The sequence below is a fragment of the Columba livia genome, chromosome 1, assembly GCF_036013475.1.
Source record: "Columba livia isolate bColLiv1 breed racing homer chromosome 1, bColLiv1.pat.W.v2, whole genome shotgun sequence".
NCBI classification, from domain to species: Eukaryota; Metazoa; Chordata; class Aves; order Columbiformes; family Columbidae; genus Columba; species Columba livia.
The window spans coordinates 172,870,606-172,891,108 of NC_088602.1; the positions used below are offsets into that span (position 1 = coordinate 172,870,606).

Consider the following 20,503-nt stretch of genomic DNA (forward strand, 5'->3'; position numbering starts at 1 on the left):
AGGAAATACTTAATTGTCCTCAGCATGAGGAACTTAACCTAGAGCATAAAAAAAGGCTGCAAAAAGGAAAATTGGATTCATTTGGGCTCAGGGCTCACACTGGTAGTTGCTTAACCAGAATGGGCTGAAGGCAGGCTCACGTTGAGGAGGACCCACATAGCTCCTTGCAAAAGGTCACCCTAGGGAAAGGCTTGTTCTCTGCTGGCCCTGGACCAGCCACCTCCAGGAGGAGGAGAAGCGCCTTTGCTGTAGCTACCACCAGCCCAACACTTACCTATGAAAGGGCTGCACAGGGCAGGAAGAATCTTCACAAACCTGAGACCAACGCAGGAGACATGAAAAGGCCCATTCCAAGAACTGGAGAGTTCCTCTATTTGCAGAAACAGGTGAGGTGCAAGTCACAGCGAGGGCCCAGGGAGCACAAGCTCATGCAGGCAGGGGACGTGCTGTACTAAAATGGTGTCCTCTAGCAAAGGGTCTCCAGTGGAGCTGGCCCCAAATGCTTTGCTATAGCAGCTATTCACACACGCACATACGTACCCATCACACACCAGAGCTTGCACCATGCAAGTAGTCTCATTCCAACACTCCGTCACCAAGAAGCACTAAGTCTTATGCAGTGTAAAAGCTGTCAGGGCTGGGCAGAGGCTCAGTGGCAGCGCTCCTGCGACATGGCATGTCCTCCCTTGCTGTCACCATGAACACAGCCTCCTCTCATAGCCAGCACAGGAGCACAGTGCCAAGCAAACCCAGTCAGTCAGACTTTTGGCATTAAAGTGGCAAGCACTGGTTTTTCAGAGGGACACAAAGCAACAAAGGCATACTTTAACTTGGAACAAACTTTTCTTTAAAATTTATTTTATAGATCACACCAGCCAGAGTGATCTTTGAATGCTGGTCACAAAAGAGAGATCACACCACCTCCTTTGCACAAACTGAAGTAAACCCTCTTCCAGTCTCGGCTGTCTCCTTCGATTGGAGCACAAGGAATGGAGAAAGAGAACACTACCCAGAGCTCCCTGCTCCCCTGGGAAGCAGAGGGCAGTGACATCAGATGCAGTTTGATGCTGCTGCAGGGCCACAAGGAACCAGGCCCTGGTGCTTTGCTTAGCCACACTTCACACCCCCTCACAATGCGGGTGCTATTAGTGTTGTAGCCGCCTGTAGTTCCCCCCTCGCCAGGAGAGTGCTGGTATTTAGGCACGGAGCTTGGAAAGGACCGTCTGATCTCCCCCTGCTTTCCATCCACACTCAGGCCCTTGCAGGCTCTAAGGCAAAGTACCCCCATCTCCAAACCACGTTCCTCACCTCTCCCACGCCGCTTAATGCTGTTGGATGCTGGTGCCGGCATGGGGAGATGCGCTCCAACCCCGCCGAGTCTGCTGTCAGTCAGTCGGCTTGAAAGCCTACCTCGAATCACAAGGTGCACTGGAATGAACTTCACATGGGTGCCACAGAGTGAGAAACAGGAACAACTCGCTAAGGAGGGACAGAAACCTTTCAGTCTCCCTCTAATTAATGTAAGAGTCCTTCATTGGAGGATGAACCCCTCAAAGAAACCGAGGCTGACCGCACATGCTGGGGAGAGCAACGGTTTGCTGAGGATGCCGTGTCCTCCTCAAAATGCTACCACAAGCCGGCAGAAGATAGATAACTCCTGTCCTCACAGGAGCCAAGGGAAGGGGCAGGGTTAGAAGAACAGAGATCAAAATAAGCAGAGGATTGATCACTTGCATAACCCAGGGTTTAAAAAAAAAAAAGCAAACAAAACCCCCACCGTGATAACAATGTTAATTCATAGACCGTCCTTGCAGGGCCTTCCTGGAGAAATCAGAAATTATCATTAAAAAAAAATACAATCTTTAAAAAAATCAAATGAAAGGCAGAAAAATTACCACGTACTTCCAAACCTGAAAGCACTTCTCTAAGTTCGGTAACAATTCATCATTGCCCTCTTTGGCCAAGAGGGGAGGAGACAAACCATACCTCTGCCATGGCAAAGCTCGGCCAGTGAGTTCCAGAAAAGATCTGGGAAATCTTGGAGTAAACAAAATCAAGGGGAGGTCAAGTTTGCCTGGTGTCTCTGTTCCAAAAAGTATATTCCCACCTGTGATCTCTGCCTGTCGAGGCAAGGCAGCTTCCTCTGGCTCAAGGGACAGAGTGAGTGCTCCTGCACTGTATTTTTAATACTGTCAATTGAGCTGCCACTGCCTTGAGAGACAGGTTAGATTTGCTCCGATGTGCACTGAACAGACAATAGGAAAAGCAGCATAATGGAAGGGGAACGTGATGGGCAAATGACTGCCCATTTAATTCTGTCTCTATTTAAAATTTTAAGTGCTATCAACATATTTGAGAAGGATATTTAGTATAGGATTCCACAACTTAACATCAAGAACTGCTTTCCAATTTGCTTCCTTCTTAGGTCTCCAACTACTGAATTTTCTTATCATCTCCTTCAAACTTCAGTTGCCACAACATTAAATCCATTTAGAAATAGTTTAAGATGGAAGGAATCCAGAAACATATTTGGCATGGGGCCACAGTGGTGAGGAAACAATGCCCTACGCAGCCACCCAAAGCAACATGTTTTAACCTTTGCAAGTCTGAAATTTCAAGTGTTTGATAACCCCTGGATCTGAGACGGCCCATAGGAGGAGAGCAACAAGTCCTGTGGACAGAATGGGGTGAGGGAGGAGGGAGGCAGCTAACTGGCTCTTCCCAGTTCTATCCAGACTCTCCTCTCATCTTCATGCACACAAAATATAATAAAAACTAATAAGAATAAAAACTAAGCCCATGATGTACAAAAATGTGTTGACAGGGGGAAGAGGAAGGTGTCAGTTACTCAGTTCTGTGTGTCTTATCACCTTCATTAGCTTATAAATTATGCTCCTCTCCGTTGCTTCCTTCTGGGAGGAGGGACGATTCTTCTGCAGCCAATCAGCTGGGATGGGTTTTGGTTTAAGCTGCTCTGGATCTTTTGGATAAGAAATGAAGGGAAAGGGAGGAATTCCTCAGAGGGAGAAGGAGTAAGAAATTCAGCAGCCACTGGCAGGAGTCACACAGGCTCCCTGAGACTTCACTTTATGGCGCTGACCTCCACGTCGCCGGCCTCCTCCTCCGACCTTTGACTGAAAAACAAGAAACACTTCAGCGCACAGCGCCCTCTGAATCAGAGCATCAACACATCAGCGTTGAGATGGATTGCACACACGTCCAGACAGCGGGAGGGCAGTTGTGACTGATCAGCTTCCTACCACTGCAGGAAGGCAATAAGGCAGACAGACACACCATGAGGAAGGAGGAGATACAGACACACCATGAAGTTCAGCCCTTCAAGCTGGGGAGGATTCCTCAATTTTCTCAATGCTTCGCTCCCATGAGAATCAGCAGGTGTTATGGGGCTCAGCATCCAGCAAACTGAGGCCTCAGGCTCCTTGGCTTTGTGGAGAATGGAAGGAGAGCCCTCCCACCCCACCACCAGGGCTTTCTTGCTGATCTGACTCTGTTCCCAGCCTCAGGCCAGCAAGCCAACTCTTCTCTTTTAAAGCAGCCAAATACCTTATTGCCCTCACGGATGTGGGGCTCTTCATCCAGAGCAGGCTGAGGGGAAGCAGCAAGGAGAAAGAGGCAGAAGTAAGCAAGAATAAAAGCAACACAGACTCTCAGGGGCAGGGATGAAACAAAGGGCAAGCTGGGAGCATTACTTACAACCACGGTGATGCTACAAGAGACAAGGAGGAGACAGGGGATCGGTAAGAAGCCACAGGCATGTGCAAAGGGAGGGAACCCCTGCCAGAGGGCCCTCTTTCAGCAGCCAGCCTGGCTCAATAGGGTGAGATTTGACCAAAGACAACTAACATTTCTAAAATTAAAGGGGGGTAACACTGACCAGGTCTCTTGACAGAGTCAGTTCCTAGGTAAGTAAGCTAAAAGGAGAAGACCCATGTAATAAAGCCAATAAACAGCTCCCAACGCTGGCAGTTAGAGCTTTCATAGCTTTCAGACCAGAAAGGTTAAGTATCCTTCTCAGACGAGCTGAGTTGAGAAGTCCTAACCAACAAAACAACTTGGATAAATTTATCCAGAAAGAGATAAGCCTTTCCTTTTCCTTGGATGTCTCCATCCTCGCTCCTTGACAAGGCAGACAACCTGTGCCTAATACTACTACGTAAGTTGTAGATTGTCTAGTGCAGGGATGTTTTACCTCTCATTCAGACAGCAGAGACTCATTCTGCGACTGGTTGTTAGACGCTATGCTGGTTCAGCTACTGGGTATATGGAGACGCTTCCTCACCATGAACCCAGTGAAGCAGTGAAACAGGTTGCCAAGGGAGGTTGTGCCATCTTCCTCCTTGCATGTTTTCAAGACATGACTGGATAAAACCCTGAGCAACTTGCTCTGACCTCACAGCTAATCCTACTTAGAGCAGGAGGTTTGACTAGACACTTCCTGAGGTGCAACCTGAATTGTCCCAGGACTCTAAGCTGCTGAAAGGTCAGACAATGAGTCATCCAGTCATCAGAGAATTCTGATTTCTGCTGTGAGAGTACTTGTACTCATATTTGTTTCCATTGCACAGAGTGTCCCAAGGCGAGTTCAAAGGGCATGAGGACATAATGCTTGCACTTCCTACAACAGATGAAACCTGGATACAAACAGCTAGGACAGACCCAATATTTTCCTCACTTACCAATGGTTGCAGGGCAGTAGGAGTCGGTGGTGCTGCTGCTGTTGAGGGGGCCTCATCCCCCGGTGGTGGGCCCCCAGCTGCCATCCCAGATGGGGGAACACCATCCTCTCGTTTCGTAACTGCTCCCTTCTTGGTTGACTGCATCTTGATCTGCTGTGGCTTGGAGTTCATTGGTGAGTTATTGGTGGTCTGGAGTAACTGAAAATTATAAAGGGAGAGGCCAAAATCAGCATTAAAATAGTCAGGCCTACCTAGCAAGGTCCAATGCTGCTTTTTAACAAAAAGCCTTGAGAAAATTGATACCAATAGCCATCAGGAGAACACCACAGCAGCTGTTCAAAGAAACCTGGGTCCCTGACCTGTCCTCAAGAACCCTTACAAGGTGGAAAGGGCCACTGGGCTGAGGTGACACTCAGCCCTCCACAGCATGACTCAAAGGGACCGAGCTGTCAGAAGAGACTGAGCCTTAAGAATCAGAGGCATCTGGCTCAACCCCCGCCTTTGCATTCCCCGGTTCACACCAGCTAAAGACCCATCATACAACAAAGCAACCCACATCATTTATGATCACAGGAAGTCATCTTCCCTCAATTTTGCAGAGCCATCTGGATTCTCCTGCTGGCTTCTCCACACCAAAACTAGTTTATTGGTAAAAACAAAACAAAACAAAAAAGTTGGACTCCTGAGCCTTTACCTTAGTGATGGTACCCACAGCTTTGGTGCGGCCCTCACGGAAGACCAGCCGCTGGTCTATATGCAAATATTCCGGGGTTTTGATGAAGCGAAAGTGCACCGTGGCTTTGTCCCCTGTCCGCAGGCAGTCCTTGTCCATGCTGAGAATCGTGGCTGTCTGACGGATGCTGCCACAATGCACTGCAAATGTAATGTACAAAGGCTTTCAGCAGTCAGTGCCATTAGTGGAAACAGGTTCAGACAGAAATCTCAGGCAGCTCTTGCTACCCTGCAAGCACCGAGTTTGGAATGTAGAAATCTATGGTGTACCGAAGACCATATGGGTCATGTGGCTGCCTTTATTCAGTCTACAGAAAGCAAACACATAAGCTAGAACAGCTGCCTTAAAACAGAGACTTTCCTGAAGGACCCTCAACAGAATCCTACACACCAAGCAGCTGGTCCAGAGGGTAGGACCCAAAATAAGTCATTCCATCAGCATCTGAAGCCGAAGGATCTTTGCACCACAGAGATCTGGCTCAGGCAGGCTCCAGGTACACCTGGACTCACACAAGTCCTTTCTACCTGCAACCTCCCCCACTGTCAGCTCCCTTCCCTCTCTTCAACATGTTGCTGGGAAAGGTAAAACCAGGAGCCATGGCTTATATTCATGTTAACAGAGTCATCAGGAGCAAAATTATCTCAGGCTAGAGCTGATACAACCTGTTATCACTGTGAAACAAAGATGAGACAACACTCAGACACGTACCCATGGCCTGGTATCGTGGGCTGATGGTGGTGGGGTGATGGAGGACCAGAATCTCTGCTTCAAACTCCCACGATGCTTGTGGATTCAGGCGCGGTGACACCATTACCATGCCTTTCCGGATGGAAGAACGCTTGATCTGAAAAGCAGAGACACAAAAACCTTAGCATGGTTCTCTGGGGAAGAAATGTGCTTCGCTGGCTGACTGCATCCAGAAGGATCCTAGAGGGATTTCACAGATATTAACTTGTGCTCACCAAAAGGCAAAACAAGAGCGTTTAGCAGTATGTGATGATGTTATGCAAAGGTTGCAAAAATCGAATTCAGCTGAAGTTTCTAAGGAAGCTTCAGTTAGAGTGCTGGGAATGCTGGACACTTACACAGAAGTTTTAAGTCACTGATCCTTTAAAAGCAAAACATACATCCTGGTTGCACATTATCCAAGCAGATGATCACTCCAGAAGCATGATGTCTCTTGACACAACATGGTAAGTCTCAACACATGAAGTCTGGTATAGCTATATCAGTGCAGAATCTACTGTCAGAAACCTTTCACAGGAGCAATTGCATCAAATTTTGCTAACTTTAAACCAGCAAATCATGCAGCTGGTCCTACAAGCTGAGAGGAATAGTGTAGAGGATACTAATGCAGTTGCAGCACAAGAGGACATTTTTCTTGAAATGCCTCCACTTCGTTACACATCTGCAGCACTATTCCTCACTACCTTGGGTCCCACTGCTATTACCTGGCAGCTGTCAGGTGGAACAACCAGGACATGGGAACCACAGAGGTTCCATGTGATTTTATTCTGCTGCAAAATGAAGCAGCTGAGGTTTGCAGAAGCAGCCTTAGTGCAGCTGAACTCCAAGAGCACTCTAAAATTAGGAGGGCAGTTCCTGCTCTGGAGGTCTAGAGCAGATCACCTCACCTTCTTCAAAGCAAAGGAGGCAGTCTGGCCTCCCCGCACTTCTTTGACAGGCATTCTTTTGCGGTGGATGGACTTGACAGCAATAGGTAGGAAGTTGCCAAGGGGATCTGGCCCCAGCAGCAGGGTGTCGTTTAGCTTGATCAGGCCTCTCAGTGTTGTCCCAGACACAACTGTTCCCACACCCTATGCCAAAGAATCAAAAACAATAATTGGGGTTACTCAATCATCCTAGCAGAAGAGCTCTAAGAGACCTTATTCGTCCTAAAAGAAGCAGAAAATTCTTCTAAATGCCAGGCCTCTTACCGGGACAGAGTAAGTGTCATCTATCTGGAATTCTGCTGGCTCTTCTTCCCTGTAACTGGTCCGTGGAGACAAGAGATTAAGAAACATCTTCAGCAAATCTAGGTTCTCCCCAGTAACATTTGAAATCTGGAAAATCGGGCACATCCTGTAAAGGAAAATTGATGAAAATGGAGTTAGGTAACCTCCCTGCCGGGAATTCCACGTGTAAGGAGACATCCAAAATATTGTGACTGAATTCAATACACAGTGCTAGGAAGGGAAAGCCTGGCAAGCAGTCAGATGCACAACACCCCATGTTTGAAAACTCTGCAACATTGCCTCTGCCTTCTAACGACATTCAGGAATAGGTGTAATGTTCCAGGACTGAAGGAAGCGAACACCCTGCCATCTTCTGCTGACTGCCCAGAAGCAGCCTCTCATTTCTGCCTCAGAGAGGGGAACACAAGCAGGTCAGTCTCAGAATCAACACATTCTTATGGAATCAACACACCAGATGGCAGATGCAACCTTCACACATCTAGACAACATGACTCTCTTTCTGAGCCTTCTCACCCAGTCTCCAAATAGGATTGAAAGAGAAATGACTCTCCTCTACTCCCGTTACCTCTCTGAGCTGAAGTTGGAGGCTGTTACAATGACATCATCCTTGCTCTGAACCAGCACGGGGATCTTCCTGCACCCTGGGGACTTCAGCAGTCGCTGTAACAGCTTCAGGGTTTCTTAAAGGGTGAAATGAATATTGTTAGGGCAGCATCTCCCGTCTTTACAAATCGCTTTTGTGGGGTCTCTCCTCAAGGGGAGACTGGTGCTCTTGCCACAAATAGACAGGAGAAGATGGCTAAAGGCGCGTGAGCGAGACCATGTGTTTGTTGCAGCCCAGGTGGGACTCAGGAGCCATTCCATCTTCCATTTCATGCCAGCTAGCTTGCTGCCAAGCGACACCATACATGAACAGACACATACATTTGCATCTGCAAGTGCAATGCCGTGAAGCAGACATTTTACAGCTGTCTATTAAGTAGCTTTAAGCAGTTATGAGGGGTTTCCTATTACTATAAAGGATTTTCCATATTGAATTCAATGAAAATCAGCAGCACTCAGGAACTGACATAACCGAGAATATGTGAATTAGAAAACAATTTTGAACAAACAAACCTCAACACACTTTGCCTGGCAACCAACCTGCCCTAAAAGGTTAGAGGAGCATGAAAGAGGTAAAGATCACCACCACAGAATATGACAGTGTAGGTGGACAAGATCCAGAAATAAATGTTTTAGGACAAATCTCATGGCTTCCAACTTTGATCTCTTGCCTCTTTTCCATTTATTTTCTAAGCCTCACATCTATCAGCCAGCAGGGGCAACACCTGATTCACTAGCAACAGCCTCCTGCAAAGTGCCTTATGATAAATGAAGAACAAAAACCAAGAAGACTAGTAAAGCCTGGCTTAAAAGAGCAAATAATTTATATTCTACAATTGTCATCCAATTAGACTTTTTTGTGAACAAATGATTGCCTATGGGAAAGCTATGTTTTGGATACAGAAACACAAACATCTAATCATGCCATCTGCTATTCACTGATACACTTGAGCCAAATCTCGTGTCTATTTAATTTAAACAGAGCATGACACAGGAGTGGTTTCTCCCAAGAGCAGCTCTTCTCACCCTAAGCCATTCTCCTTCCTTCCCTGTTATTATGTTGTGGTCAGGCCTTACATTTATTTACCAAACATCTATTACAGAGATATTTAGATTATCTTTTGATCATATGTGTCTGTTTACCTGAGACATATTTAGGATTTTTACAATAATTAACTAACCACAGACAGTACCGGGAGCATCCACTTTCCTGGTTCTCAGGACTGCTTATCAAAAAAAAGCACTGTTCCAATTAACCACTGCGTGTTCCTGAAGGGGTGCGAAATGAATCAAGAGAATTTTAAAGGTGAGAGCTGGTCACAGCCTGAAAAAATGTCAAGCAGAGGTCAAAGGGCCACTGCTGGGGTTTAGAGTTGCTGTTTTAACTGCTGCTGAGCAAAAGAGTCACAAGCTCCTGCTGCTCATTGCCATCCCTGCCTGTGCTCAGTTTCAGTGCTGCTACCACAGGTAGCTGCTTTGAATCATGACTTATTGGCTGTTTGGAGAGAGGAAGGAGCTGCTGTAGTTCTCAGCGTATTTGAAAAGTGCCCAGGCGAACAGAATGTAACAAGCAGCTGCCCCTTCACCTAATAGCTGCCAGAAAAGAAGTTTGATCACAGCTTAAGATCACACTCAAACTGTGGGCAAGGAGGAAAGCAGCTTTCAAGAGAACTTCCAGACTTTGCCTCCAGGTTTAAACACCCAGAGGGAAAGTAAAACCAGAACCCCAACTGCCTGCTTCACCCCTTAGAGCTCAGCTATGCAAAACCTCGTAGCAAACACTTTTGGGTTGCCCAGTGGAGCCCCCCAACTCAGGTAATTTTGAAATGGTGACTGTGAGTGAACTGCCTGCAAAATTGGCAAGGGAAAAGGACAGATTTATGGAAAGTGTTTAAGACACAGTCAAAACCTGATAAAGCAGTTTTCTTCCAGCAGTAATTTCTCAACCCAAGCAGAGGACAACAGCACATACAGAGGTAAGAAACAGCCCCGGAGAGAGGCTGTGAGACTCACCTTGCAGGATGTTGGCAGGACACATGTCGATCTTGGTCACCACAACAAAGACGGGAACGTTAAGTGCAAGCGCAAGGCCCAAGTGCTCCTTGGTCATTCCAACAATCCCGGCATTACTACCAACCTACACCAGGGATAGAAGATACGGCGATGGAAATGTTCCTCCTGCAGCGAGGTGGGTTACAGAGAAGACATGCAGCAGACTGTAATTAGGTTTTAGATGCATCGCTGGGCCTATATGAGCGGACCCAGCTTATTTCAAGTGCTCTTGGACATTGGCTAAGGACTCATTTCATCTCAGTTTCAACAAAGTTTTCTAGAATTCAGAAATACTTCTGTTTTCAAGAATCACACATCTTGGGTCTGTCTGGGACTGAGAGTCCCAGGGCACTTGTGTCAGAGTCCTGGCTTCTGCCTTCCAGCTCTGGGAGATGCTGCCTCCCTCCACAACCCCACAGGAACTTTGCAAAAGGAAAGAAGTTGAGGCTGTTAAAGCTGTGAACAGCCCCACTCATGCTGGTACCACACATCTTTCTTGCTACCTACCATAAGCATGCAGAAGTCAGGTAAATGGCCGGTCATGCCAAAGACAGTGGTTTTCAGGTACTTTTCATGACCAGCCAGGTCAATAAAAGTGATGACCTTGGTGGATTTCTCACAGATTTTTGTCCACTCCAAGCTGCCACCGTGGCTGTCAGGCTTGTTCACCACGTTGCCCTCACTGTCGAAGCCCAGGATGTCATTGCCCACGCTGCTGGTGCGGCCTGACTCTATCTCGTGCTTATGGCGGAAGAGCTTTTGCCGGGCAAAGCCTCGGCCATTGTCGAGTTCGCCATGTGTCAAGACACCCAGCAGCGTGCTCTTTCCTGCATCCACATTGCCAACCACTGCTACCCTGGAGAGGAAAGCAAAAAGGAACCTGGTAAAATTTGATACCCAAAGAAGCAAACAAGCAATCAAAACAAACAAACAAACAAATCCAAAAAAAACCCACCACCAAACACCACTGCTTGTGCAAGTAACTTTTTCTCCCTAACATTCAAACAGATTCAAAATGTTAGACCTCCACAAGCAGAGCAGAGATTCTTTCACAGTTATTAGTTAGCAGCAGAGAGCCCAGACTCTGGAGACTGGGATGTGGAAGACTGTGGAAACATGTCACTGGTGTCCAGAACACAGTCAGCTGAACCCAACGTCACTTGATGCCATATACAATCTCTCTTTACCAACTCCGAGTCTCTGCAATCCAAAACGTACGCTGTGGCAAATCAAAATAAAGGCTAAATCTCAACTTGGTCTAGAATACCTCTGCCTTTCTCACATCCCTCATGTTACAACAGCACCAGGTGCTAGGGAGAGCATAGAAATTTAAATTGCTGTTTCCAGAAAAGTTCAAAGAACAATGAAATGTTTCAGGGAAAAATCCTCCTACAGCAATCTCCTTCCTTGTCTCTGATAAAGGTGGCTATTATGGCTATTGGCAAATGTTGGAAATCCATTCCATCCAGGTCTGGGCAGTCTTTCAAGTCATGTTGCACAAGCTATTTTATGTCCATTAAAAGGTGACTTGGATCACCACAGTCTTGGAATAGAATTTAACCCTTAGTCAAAAGTAATGTACGCCAGCAGTGTGCGCATATGCACAGATACGTGCATATGTGACTTCCTGCAGGGATTCCAGCACACAAAAAATTCTCAAACTGCAAAGCTGTCACCCAGAGATCAACAGCCCTCAGAGCTAAACACAGGCAAATCCCCACAAACAGCTTGTTCACAAAAGACACAGCAACAACAACAAAACGGCGGCTTCATTAGCAAGGAGTGGTCAAGCTCAATTCCCTTTGTTGCTACAACACCCAGACTGGAACCAGCATTGCTGGCTCAGCATCATGGACTGTTCACAGGGCAAAAATGCAGCTGGGGCTGCTGACTAACCCTGTCTCCACCCAGCTCCTCACCTGACCTCCAGGAAGTCGTTGTCACCCACACGTTTCCGAACCAGGTAGTCCCGCACCTTGCCCCCTGCCTCCTGGTGCTCCCGCAGGAGGATGACGTCGGCCTCGATCTGCTCCGCCATGCTCTTCAACGTGGCATAGGACGCTTCCATGTCTGCCTCGCTCAGACCGTATTCAGTCCCATCTAGGAGGATGTTGGGGAGACAAAGGACAGTCGGTGAGCACCACCTGGCAATGGCCATTGGCAATGTCACCCTGCCTGGGACTTGCACACCCATCGGGATTTGTATGTGAACCGGAGATGTTAGCCATGTAAACAGAATAAGCACCCTTTGCCCACAATTAAGAAGGATAGTCTTCACTCTAAGCCTTAAAAGATACTAGAAAAGCACCATCTTTCATCTAGAGAAGGTTTCTTCACAACTTCTACAAGCAATTACTTAGGTATTGGCAAGCAAGACACATTTCTGTCTAATTCCCTTACTTCACATGCTGAAGGTACTTTTCGTGCAATTTCCTTTGGCCAGATAAAACATCTCCTCTCACATTGCAATAAAAGGAAAAACATTAACAAGAGAATACCTCTGACTGAAATATCATCACAATTAACCAGTGAACGTGGGACCAATTTAAACAATCAGCTTATTTTATAAAACCACATCCCAAGTGCAGTTTTTCTGCAAGTCTGGCTTACACAGCACTTTCTTTAGCCCCCAAATACTCCAGTTAAAACTACAGTTTTGTTATGTCTCACTGCCTTTGTCCTGGCGCTTGAAAGCCATACTGACAGCACATGAGGCCAGAAAAAAAACAAGAAGCAACTGCTGTCTCTGAAGAGCCCATCCAAGCAAAGAGCTGACAGTCAGAGCAAGCCAGAGGCAACTACCTGGACAGCTTAAAGGCCACCACAGCTCTCAGCTTCTCTCCTAACTCAGGTGCTGAGAAGCTGCACGGATTTCAGGCCAGAATCTCCTCTGTGGGTAAAAGAAAACAAAAACCCAAAAACCAACAAAGGTGGAGAGGCACATGGCACCTGGATGAGCAATACTGTTGCTGTGTGAGCATTCATACGCATGGCTGACTCATCAGCTGGTGAGCAGCAACTGCAGTTCGCATAAACTAATCAGCATTTTAACTACTGCGCAGCTCTACAAGTAGAGCTGCTGGGTGATTCCCAACATAGCTCATAAGCTGGCTGAGAAGCTGCTGAGATGGTGGGGAAAACAAAAAGCACCATGGCTGGCAAATGAGAAGGAGGAGACAGGAGAAAGGAAAAGACAAGGGAGAAAGGGAAGGGTCACTGCTGAGGAAGCTCTGAGCCTCCTGGCAGGTTTCACTCGCTTCTCAGTTGGGCATCCGTGATGACAGAAATCACAGACACTCAAATGAGGAGGAGGGATGGCTGCAGGGATATCAAGATTTTTTTTTCTATTGGCTTTTGTTTCCAGTTTACAGAAAAGATCCCCACCTTCCTTGACTATGCAGAAACCTAAAATGAAGTCAGAAGTTTTAGCTCACATTTTAAGAAACAAATGCCTGCTTCTAAGTGCATCATTGCAACAACCACCAGTTAACAGACTTACAAGGTATCCTAGAAGAGAAAGCAGTTACTAGCCTGCAGATGTGATTATCCCAAACACCAAGAATTCAGATTACACGTTGGAAGCTCACTTGAACACAAGAGCATTATCCCTGTGATATTGGCTGCAGGACCACTGGCCATCTAATCCTGGCTTCTCTTCTACCTTGGCTGCTTCACCAGGAAAACCTCAAAAGCACACAGTTGTGAGGCAACACAACTCTCTCCCTCCATTATCTCAGCCAACCCTGGCACTGATGACCAGAGTTTTGTCTTGTTCCTCAAATGCAGTAACTAGTGGAATGTTTGATCATAATAATTTGAAATCCAGTTGATATCTAATGTATTTGAAACGTGCCTTTAGCCTTATGACAGCCATAGACCATTTTTTTGCATTCAGAAAAGAAATCTGGATTTCAAAGCAAGGCCATGTTCCATATTGTTCTACCAGCATCAGATGCAAATACTCAAATTGTGAAAAAGAACAGAAAAGTAACCCATGCTAACTGCTAAAACCTGCAAAGGCAAATGACGATAGTCACACCCGAGTTAATGCAACAATAAAGGCCTCACGCCGAGAAAAGGAAAACCTTTCTCTCCACAGTACAGACACACATGAACAAAGAAAGCCAGCAGCATATATTTTGGCTATACAAAGTATCTCCAATACATTCCTGTGGGGTAAAAAATAATGTTATTTACAACGGAGAAGTGAACAAAACCAGACAGAACAAGAACCTCCATCAGACATTGCAGACATCTACACTAAAACTGTTACTGTAATTCCAGATCCTTCATCTCTTCCTAGTGTGCCCAGACAACTTATGCCTTATTTCCAAAAAGAACATGTATGATTTTATACAAAAATGTGTTTAGATCTACTACATAAGACAGCTGTTGGCAGGAATAAAAAAGATTCTGTCTCACATGGTCTGCTATGCTTTATGGAGGTTTCCAAGTTATTCTGGAGAAGGAATACTACCTTTTGCAGCAGCCAGTTAGATGAACTAGGTTTTTCTTTTAATTTGAATGGGTTTTGCTGTTTTCCTGAGGAAGCTATACTCACCTGATCCTTGACCAACAACATAGATGGTCTCCCCACATCCCTCATCGATTCTCTCTGACATTTGCCGGAGCAAACTGTCATACTGCTCTGAAGTTGGACTCACCATCACTAGCTGGAAAAAGAAAATAAATACCCAATTTGCAGATGTCAAGCAAACAATTTCACAACCAGCTGCACTTATAAGGGCAATCAATCCGTGTGCTTTATGGAAAGACAAGGGCCCTTTCGCAAGGACCGCTTTCTGGTGGTTTGTTTTTGTGTGTTTTTTTTTTTAAAGCAGCTTCACTGACAGCTGTTTCCTTATGACACTGTACAAGGTTATTTGTCTGAGCTCAGAGTTCATTTATGTTGGAAGATTTACTTCAAAGCAAATAAGAATACCAAGCACCTCATTTTGAAGTAACCAATGTTTAAAAGCCACATTTAAGCAAACATCCCACTTCTATTTCTGTGTAATACATGTTTCTGTGCAAGGAAAACAGAACGGGGAGGAGAGATTTCCTCCAAAGAAATCCCTTTGGTGGGTGCTCCACCATCTCCACTGCACAGAGTGCTGCTGCTCATCCAAGCCATGACAGGCCAGCCAGAGGAACCCAGAAAGGTCTCTCTGCAGAGCACACCCGGGCAACAAAACCTACAGCATCTGCTAAGTTCTTCACATGCTTAATGTCTCCTTTTGTTTTCCAAAGGGGCAGATTAAAACACAGATGAGGATTATTTTCCAACTACTAACAAGACTTTAGGTACTTTACACTATAATGCTGAAAGGCAGACACACAAAGCAGTTTGTACACATATATTTGGAAGTTATAGTGGAGAGCTGCAGTTTTGCCAGCCAGCAGCTGTGTCACCAAGCAGCTTTGACTACAGTTACTGCACCACCTCAACTTCCTTTGCCCTTCCCTGCAGAGGCATCAAGAGAAGAAAAAAGTAAACAGAAACAAATCAGAAGATGAGGGCAAGATGACAGTGTTTCAGAGAGGATTTTTCTTAGAACAGAATGGTGTAGCACCATTTCAGGCAAAAACCTGCGTCACTCATACAATAAAGCTGAAAACACTCATACAGAGTGGCCACAATGGTGGCGTGGCTGTGGCTGACCAAGGAGACCTTCAACATCCATCAAGACGCAACAGTTGCCTGCGTCCAGTCTTACAAACCTGCTGCAGGCTGAGCATCCTGGTACAGTGGCTCAACAGCTGCTGTGATTGAGATGTGCTTTTCTGTTAAAAAGCCACTTTTATTAAGAGCCATAAAAGTTATTGCCTACCAATAACCCTATGGGTAAGCACTCCTGTGCCATGCTGCAGCACCCAATGAAGTCCATACTTCCACTAGCTGTCCTCACACAAAAGTCACACCCAGAAAGATGTACTTCTAGTCACTACGCACCAAGGTCAGTCCGAAATCTGTGCCAGATTTGCCTAAGACATATGGTTTACAGCAGTTTGTAAATGACCACATTTTCAAGCCTGCCCAACACTCTCTACTAACACATCCTGTCTTGCTAGCACAGCTAACACAATGTGCATTCAAAGAAAAACTACCTTTCACACCTACTGCTACTTCACAGGTAATGAAGACCTTGATTAGAAATCTCGAGTGTAAGGGAACCCAAAACCCCCCAACTTAAGCGGCTTTCACAATTACTACAGCAACGCATGCATCTGGAAAACCGAAGCAGAGGCAGCAAGTGCTGGTTAGAAGGCTTAAGGCAGCCAAAGCAACACTTTCCCCAAATGTTCAGGGTCACACAGAGCATGGATGTGTCTGCAAGGGCCAGGGAGCTATGAGGAGCAATCACCTTCATATGCCTTCTTTAGATGCATGCCACCCTAATGTTTTGAACCACCTGGTGCAGTCTGCAAAGAGCAGCAAACAGTCTGATCTGGAAGGCCACATAATCTTTCTATTTAGAGCTACAAAGGATCGAGTTTTGCCTTATACTAATTGTTCTTTTGGTTTCGTTTTCTTCCTAAAAGAGACCACTGATGTAAATGTATTGAGAGGAAAATCAGCAACTGTTCAGAGGGTTGATTAGGACAGGAATGGAAGGCTGTGTGTTGATGTGTAGGGCTTGTTTTGCCCAGCAAGCACTTTCAGGAACTCCTGGAAGCAGAGCAGACAAGCTCACTGCTAAGGCTACTGCCCCAGCACAAGTCAGGGACTCAGGAATATCTATTAAACAGGCTGCCATATACATAAAGATCAATAAAATAACAGGGGCCACCAGTGCAGAAGCACACTAACTTCAGTTTCTTCAAGTCTCCTCACTAATTTTGTTCTTCTACAAGTCCAAATGCTTCAGCAGTGTGAGGGGCAGGGTGTTGTCTGAAGTACCAGGGCACATTTCAGCTGAGCAGCTCGGTGCAGCCTTTCTTCTTGGTGCCAGGCAGAAGGGCTGGAGGCTGAAACAGCACAGTATCCACACGCATCAGCTCAAACCACCATTCCTCCACCTGGCGCCTTTCACTGCCACGCAAAGGTGCTGCTGAAGGGTGTTCCAGTGGCAGACTGCCTCCAAAGCCTGACCCAGGGCTGATGAGGCCTCCAGCTGATCTGATATAGCAGGATGTCAAGAGAAGGATGTGTAGAGCAAATAGCAACTTTCATGGACAACACCTTTCAATGCTTCTCAGCGCCCAGACAGTTTTGCAGTTTCCCAGGTCACTGCATGATTTTAGTTGCTGTTTTGAAGAGCTCTTTCACTTCCTGGACAGAGCGGGCCTGTTCTTTGCCATTTCCTTGGTCGGACAGAGGCCCCACCTCTTCGTATCTCTGCTTTTTTCCCTTTTCACATTTGAGCAATCTCTTCCATGCTTGCACCACGTATTTGCGTTTTTCAGAGCTCTTCACAAGTCAAAAATTTTCACTTTTGTTCTTTCCACTTTGCCAGGCATTGAGCAGTTAAGAGTAGGAGCCATGTGTGTCTAGCAACCTCAGATTTCCTACAGGGCAAAAAAAAAGTAACAACCAGTTATTGTTTTATTCTCATGACGGCAGAAGGAAGTTTATCTCACAAGTTTGAGATGCCATCTCTAAAGTCCCTTCCCAATTTCTGGGGCAACGTGGTTTTCCCCACCTTTCCTCTGACCAGTTTTGGGATGAACACAGACCACAGGTAGGTAGTAGCTATAACTGACTGAGCTTTCTCCAGAGGGACAGTTGGACTGCACCATGCTGCACTGCCCAACAGCAAGCAAGAGGCTTTAGTATTAATTAATAGCAATTTCAAGACACCACTGAGATTGAGCTAAGTTTGTATCAGCTCTATAAGGAGACCTTGCAAAAGAAGCATCCCATATCCATAAGATGGACAAACCATAAAGATTAAGGGCAAACCAAATACTATGTGGTATGTAGTGCTGCTCTTTATTGGAATAACACAGCCTGACATTTTTCACGGCTGGAAGACCATCACCAGCCACTGGGAAATCAGGGCAAAGGCACCTTCTGTAATGTCATATTTTGCTTTCTATTTCCTGTGGACCTACATAGTTCAAGTGCTATTAATGGTCTGTTGTCAATATAGATTTAATATAAGCATCAGCTTCACTAACAGCCTGTGTGATACGGTTTTGACCTGAAAGGTGATTACTACTGCAGTGACACCCATTAAGATTGACATGACAATGAATTTGTGCTGATGAATAGAACTGTTTGCTTGACCAGCTGACAAGGTACACTTGATAACTGAATCCCAAAGTGTTCCTCTCTAAAAAAGAGCATACCTCACAATGAACGTACTGGTGAAGGACTGGGAGAAAAGTATGTAAGGCAGTAAAGGGGTGGGTCAGAACAGAAGCAGCAGCTCCAAACAAACTGACTGTAGTAGGAATCACCATTTCAAGCAGGAATTGGAGGGGAGCAATTTAACTTTGAAAGCAGAAAAGATGGGGAGATCAGGGGATGGCAGGTTAGCTACTGCATTATCACCATGTGGGATTGCTGTTTTGAGCACAGAGCAGGAGACTAACTTTAAGAGACTGGGCACAGCTTGTAGTCTTAGTTCTCATCCAAGATGGGTATGAATGAAAGGTCTAGGGGAAATACAGCAGGTCTACACTGCTGTATGGAAAACTAACTTGTAACAAATATATAAAAAAACTCGCTTACCTATCTCCTCCATAGCACCTGCAGATTTCTAGGAGTGGAAGACGTGCTGACAACACAAACAGTTGTGGGAGAACAGCATTCCTCTCTCTTCGTCAGAGTTTTGGTCAGGTTCTTGGCTGGCAAGAATCGGTGAGACAGCTCTCCGTTTCCTCCTGTGCCTTCTTCCACATCAGCCACATCCAAGACAAAGCACAGATCAATATTGGCATCTTGTATCAAAACCTTGTCCAGCTCATTAAGACACGAACAGGTGGCTCAATAGATACTGCAGGTTTGATTTATGTCCTTTACTTTCTTATGAGACATCTTCATAACATTTGTTTTAATACAGCACCACATTGTAAAATATCTAGTCATCCCCTCAAAAACAAACGGTTCCACATCCACACACCACAATTCCTCTCTCTTCATTTCATCACAGAGGGCAAGAAAATCCAGGACTTTGGAACAACTCCAGCTGGAAGGATGAAGAGAATGGATGGCAGAAAACCAGGAGGAAACACCAGCTATGCTGACTTCGGGATCACATAACTACAAGTGGACTGAACCAAGTTCTCAGGAGACTTTAGAATGGGAGATGGCATCACGATACATCAAACGCTTAACAGCAAAGGACACACAGCTAAAGAGACGAGCCAACTGGGACAAAACAGAAGACGGCACAGGAAGGCAGCTAATGCAGCCTGTGGTGGGAGTGTTACTACAATGTACCTTCGGACGTGATGGAAGCAAGAACAAGTTCTGACAGAGTAAGACCACCACACAGTTTTACCACTGTGTGATCCTAGCAAGCAACCATGCAAGGTGAACAAACCTTTTTGTGTTGATGCAACCTGGCTTGCAAGAGCAAGGCACCCTTGTCACTGAGCCCTTGAACTCGAAAAGTTACAAGCTCTGACCTGCTTGTAAGATTGCGAAGAAAGCCCTGGGAACCAGTACAACTGGCAGCAGAGATAACTACAGAGAACCAGCGAGGAGGAAAAACGTTGGTGAGACGTCAAAGGGCTGTCAGCTTCCAGCCCCGCGCTCGCCGAGAGGCTTCCACACCCGCTGCAGGCGCTTCCCCGGGGAGCCCAGGAGGGCAGGGAGCCGGGCGGACGAGCCCGCCAGCACCCACCTTTCCCGGCCAGGGCGCAGCCGGTTCTCGGCTCCCCGCAGCTCAACTTCTCCGCGCTTCTCCCGGCCGCCTCCCCGCGGCACGGCGGGCTCTGCCGCCCGGCCCGGGAGAGCCCCCGGCACACAACTGCAGCCCACAGGGAAGCCCCTGGGTGACCCCCCAGCCCGGCGAAGGCCGGCGGGTCCCCGGCCCCTCACTCTCCCGAGGGAAGGGGAGGGGAGCGCGGAGGAGAGGGGCTGGGCCCGCCCGTTGGGCCGGTCCCGGCTGATGGGCCGCGCCGCTCCAGCCGGGACGGGGGGCAGCCACACGGGGAAGGCAGCCGCCGGAGAGAGGGCAGCGCGGGACCCAGCGAGGCGATGGCGCTCGCCGCCGGCCGCCCCCCCGCCGGGCCTACCTTACTGGTGAGGTCGATCTCGGGCTCGCCGTTGAGCACCTCGCCGTCCTCGCCGTCGAAGGCGGCGCCGAGGGGACATGCGGCCGCCGCTACGCGAGGCCCCCCGCCCGGGGAGCCGGGCTCTGGGGCGAACATGCAGGCCGGCACCGGGGAGCCCCCCATCGGGGACAGGCTCCGCTCCGCCGCCGCCATCTTCCCTGCCCCGGCCCTCCTCCCCCACCCCCTCCCCGCCCCTCCGCCCCGTGCTGCGCGGC

The 20,503-nt window shown here is 47.1% G+C and overlaps 1 protein-coding gene across 4 annotated transcripts; it reads right to left on the reverse strand.

The window, feature by feature from the left end:
- Window positions 1-824: 824 nt before the first annotated feature.
- On the reverse strand, window positions 825-20,476 carry GTPBP1 (GTP binding protein 1). 4 transcript variants are annotated; one of them, XM_021297935.2, is made up of 14 exons: window positions 18,739-18,899; window positions 16,873-17,570; window positions 14,623-14,734; window positions 11,981-12,161; window positions 10,569-10,917; window positions 10,023-10,146; window positions 7,972-8,086; window positions 7,368-7,512; window positions 7,065-7,247; window positions 6,139-6,274; window positions 5,392-5,570; window positions 4,698-4,895; window positions 3,565-3,606; window positions 825-3,134 (listed from the first exon to the last, which is right to left on the reverse strand). In XM_021297935.2, exons 3-14 carry the CDS (start codon window positions 14,726-14,728, stop codon window positions 3,042-3,044), a joined length of 1,851 nt encoding a protein of 616 aa, XP_021153610.2. In that variant the 5' UTR covers window positions 14,729-14,734; window positions 16,873-17,570; window positions 18,739-18,899; the 3' UTR covers window positions 825-3,041. The 4 variants fall into 4 exon arrangements, with proteins under 4 accessions (XP_021153610.2, XP_064903206.1, XP_021153609.2 ...); XM_065047134.1 differs by lacking the exons at window positions 16,873-17,570; window positions 18,739-18,899 and adding an exon at window positions 20,250-20,476; XM_021297934.2 differs by lacking the exons at window positions 16,873-17,570; window positions 18,739-18,899 and adding an exon at window positions 16,427-16,447.
- Between the last annotated feature and the right edge of the window lie 27 nt (window positions 20,477-20,503).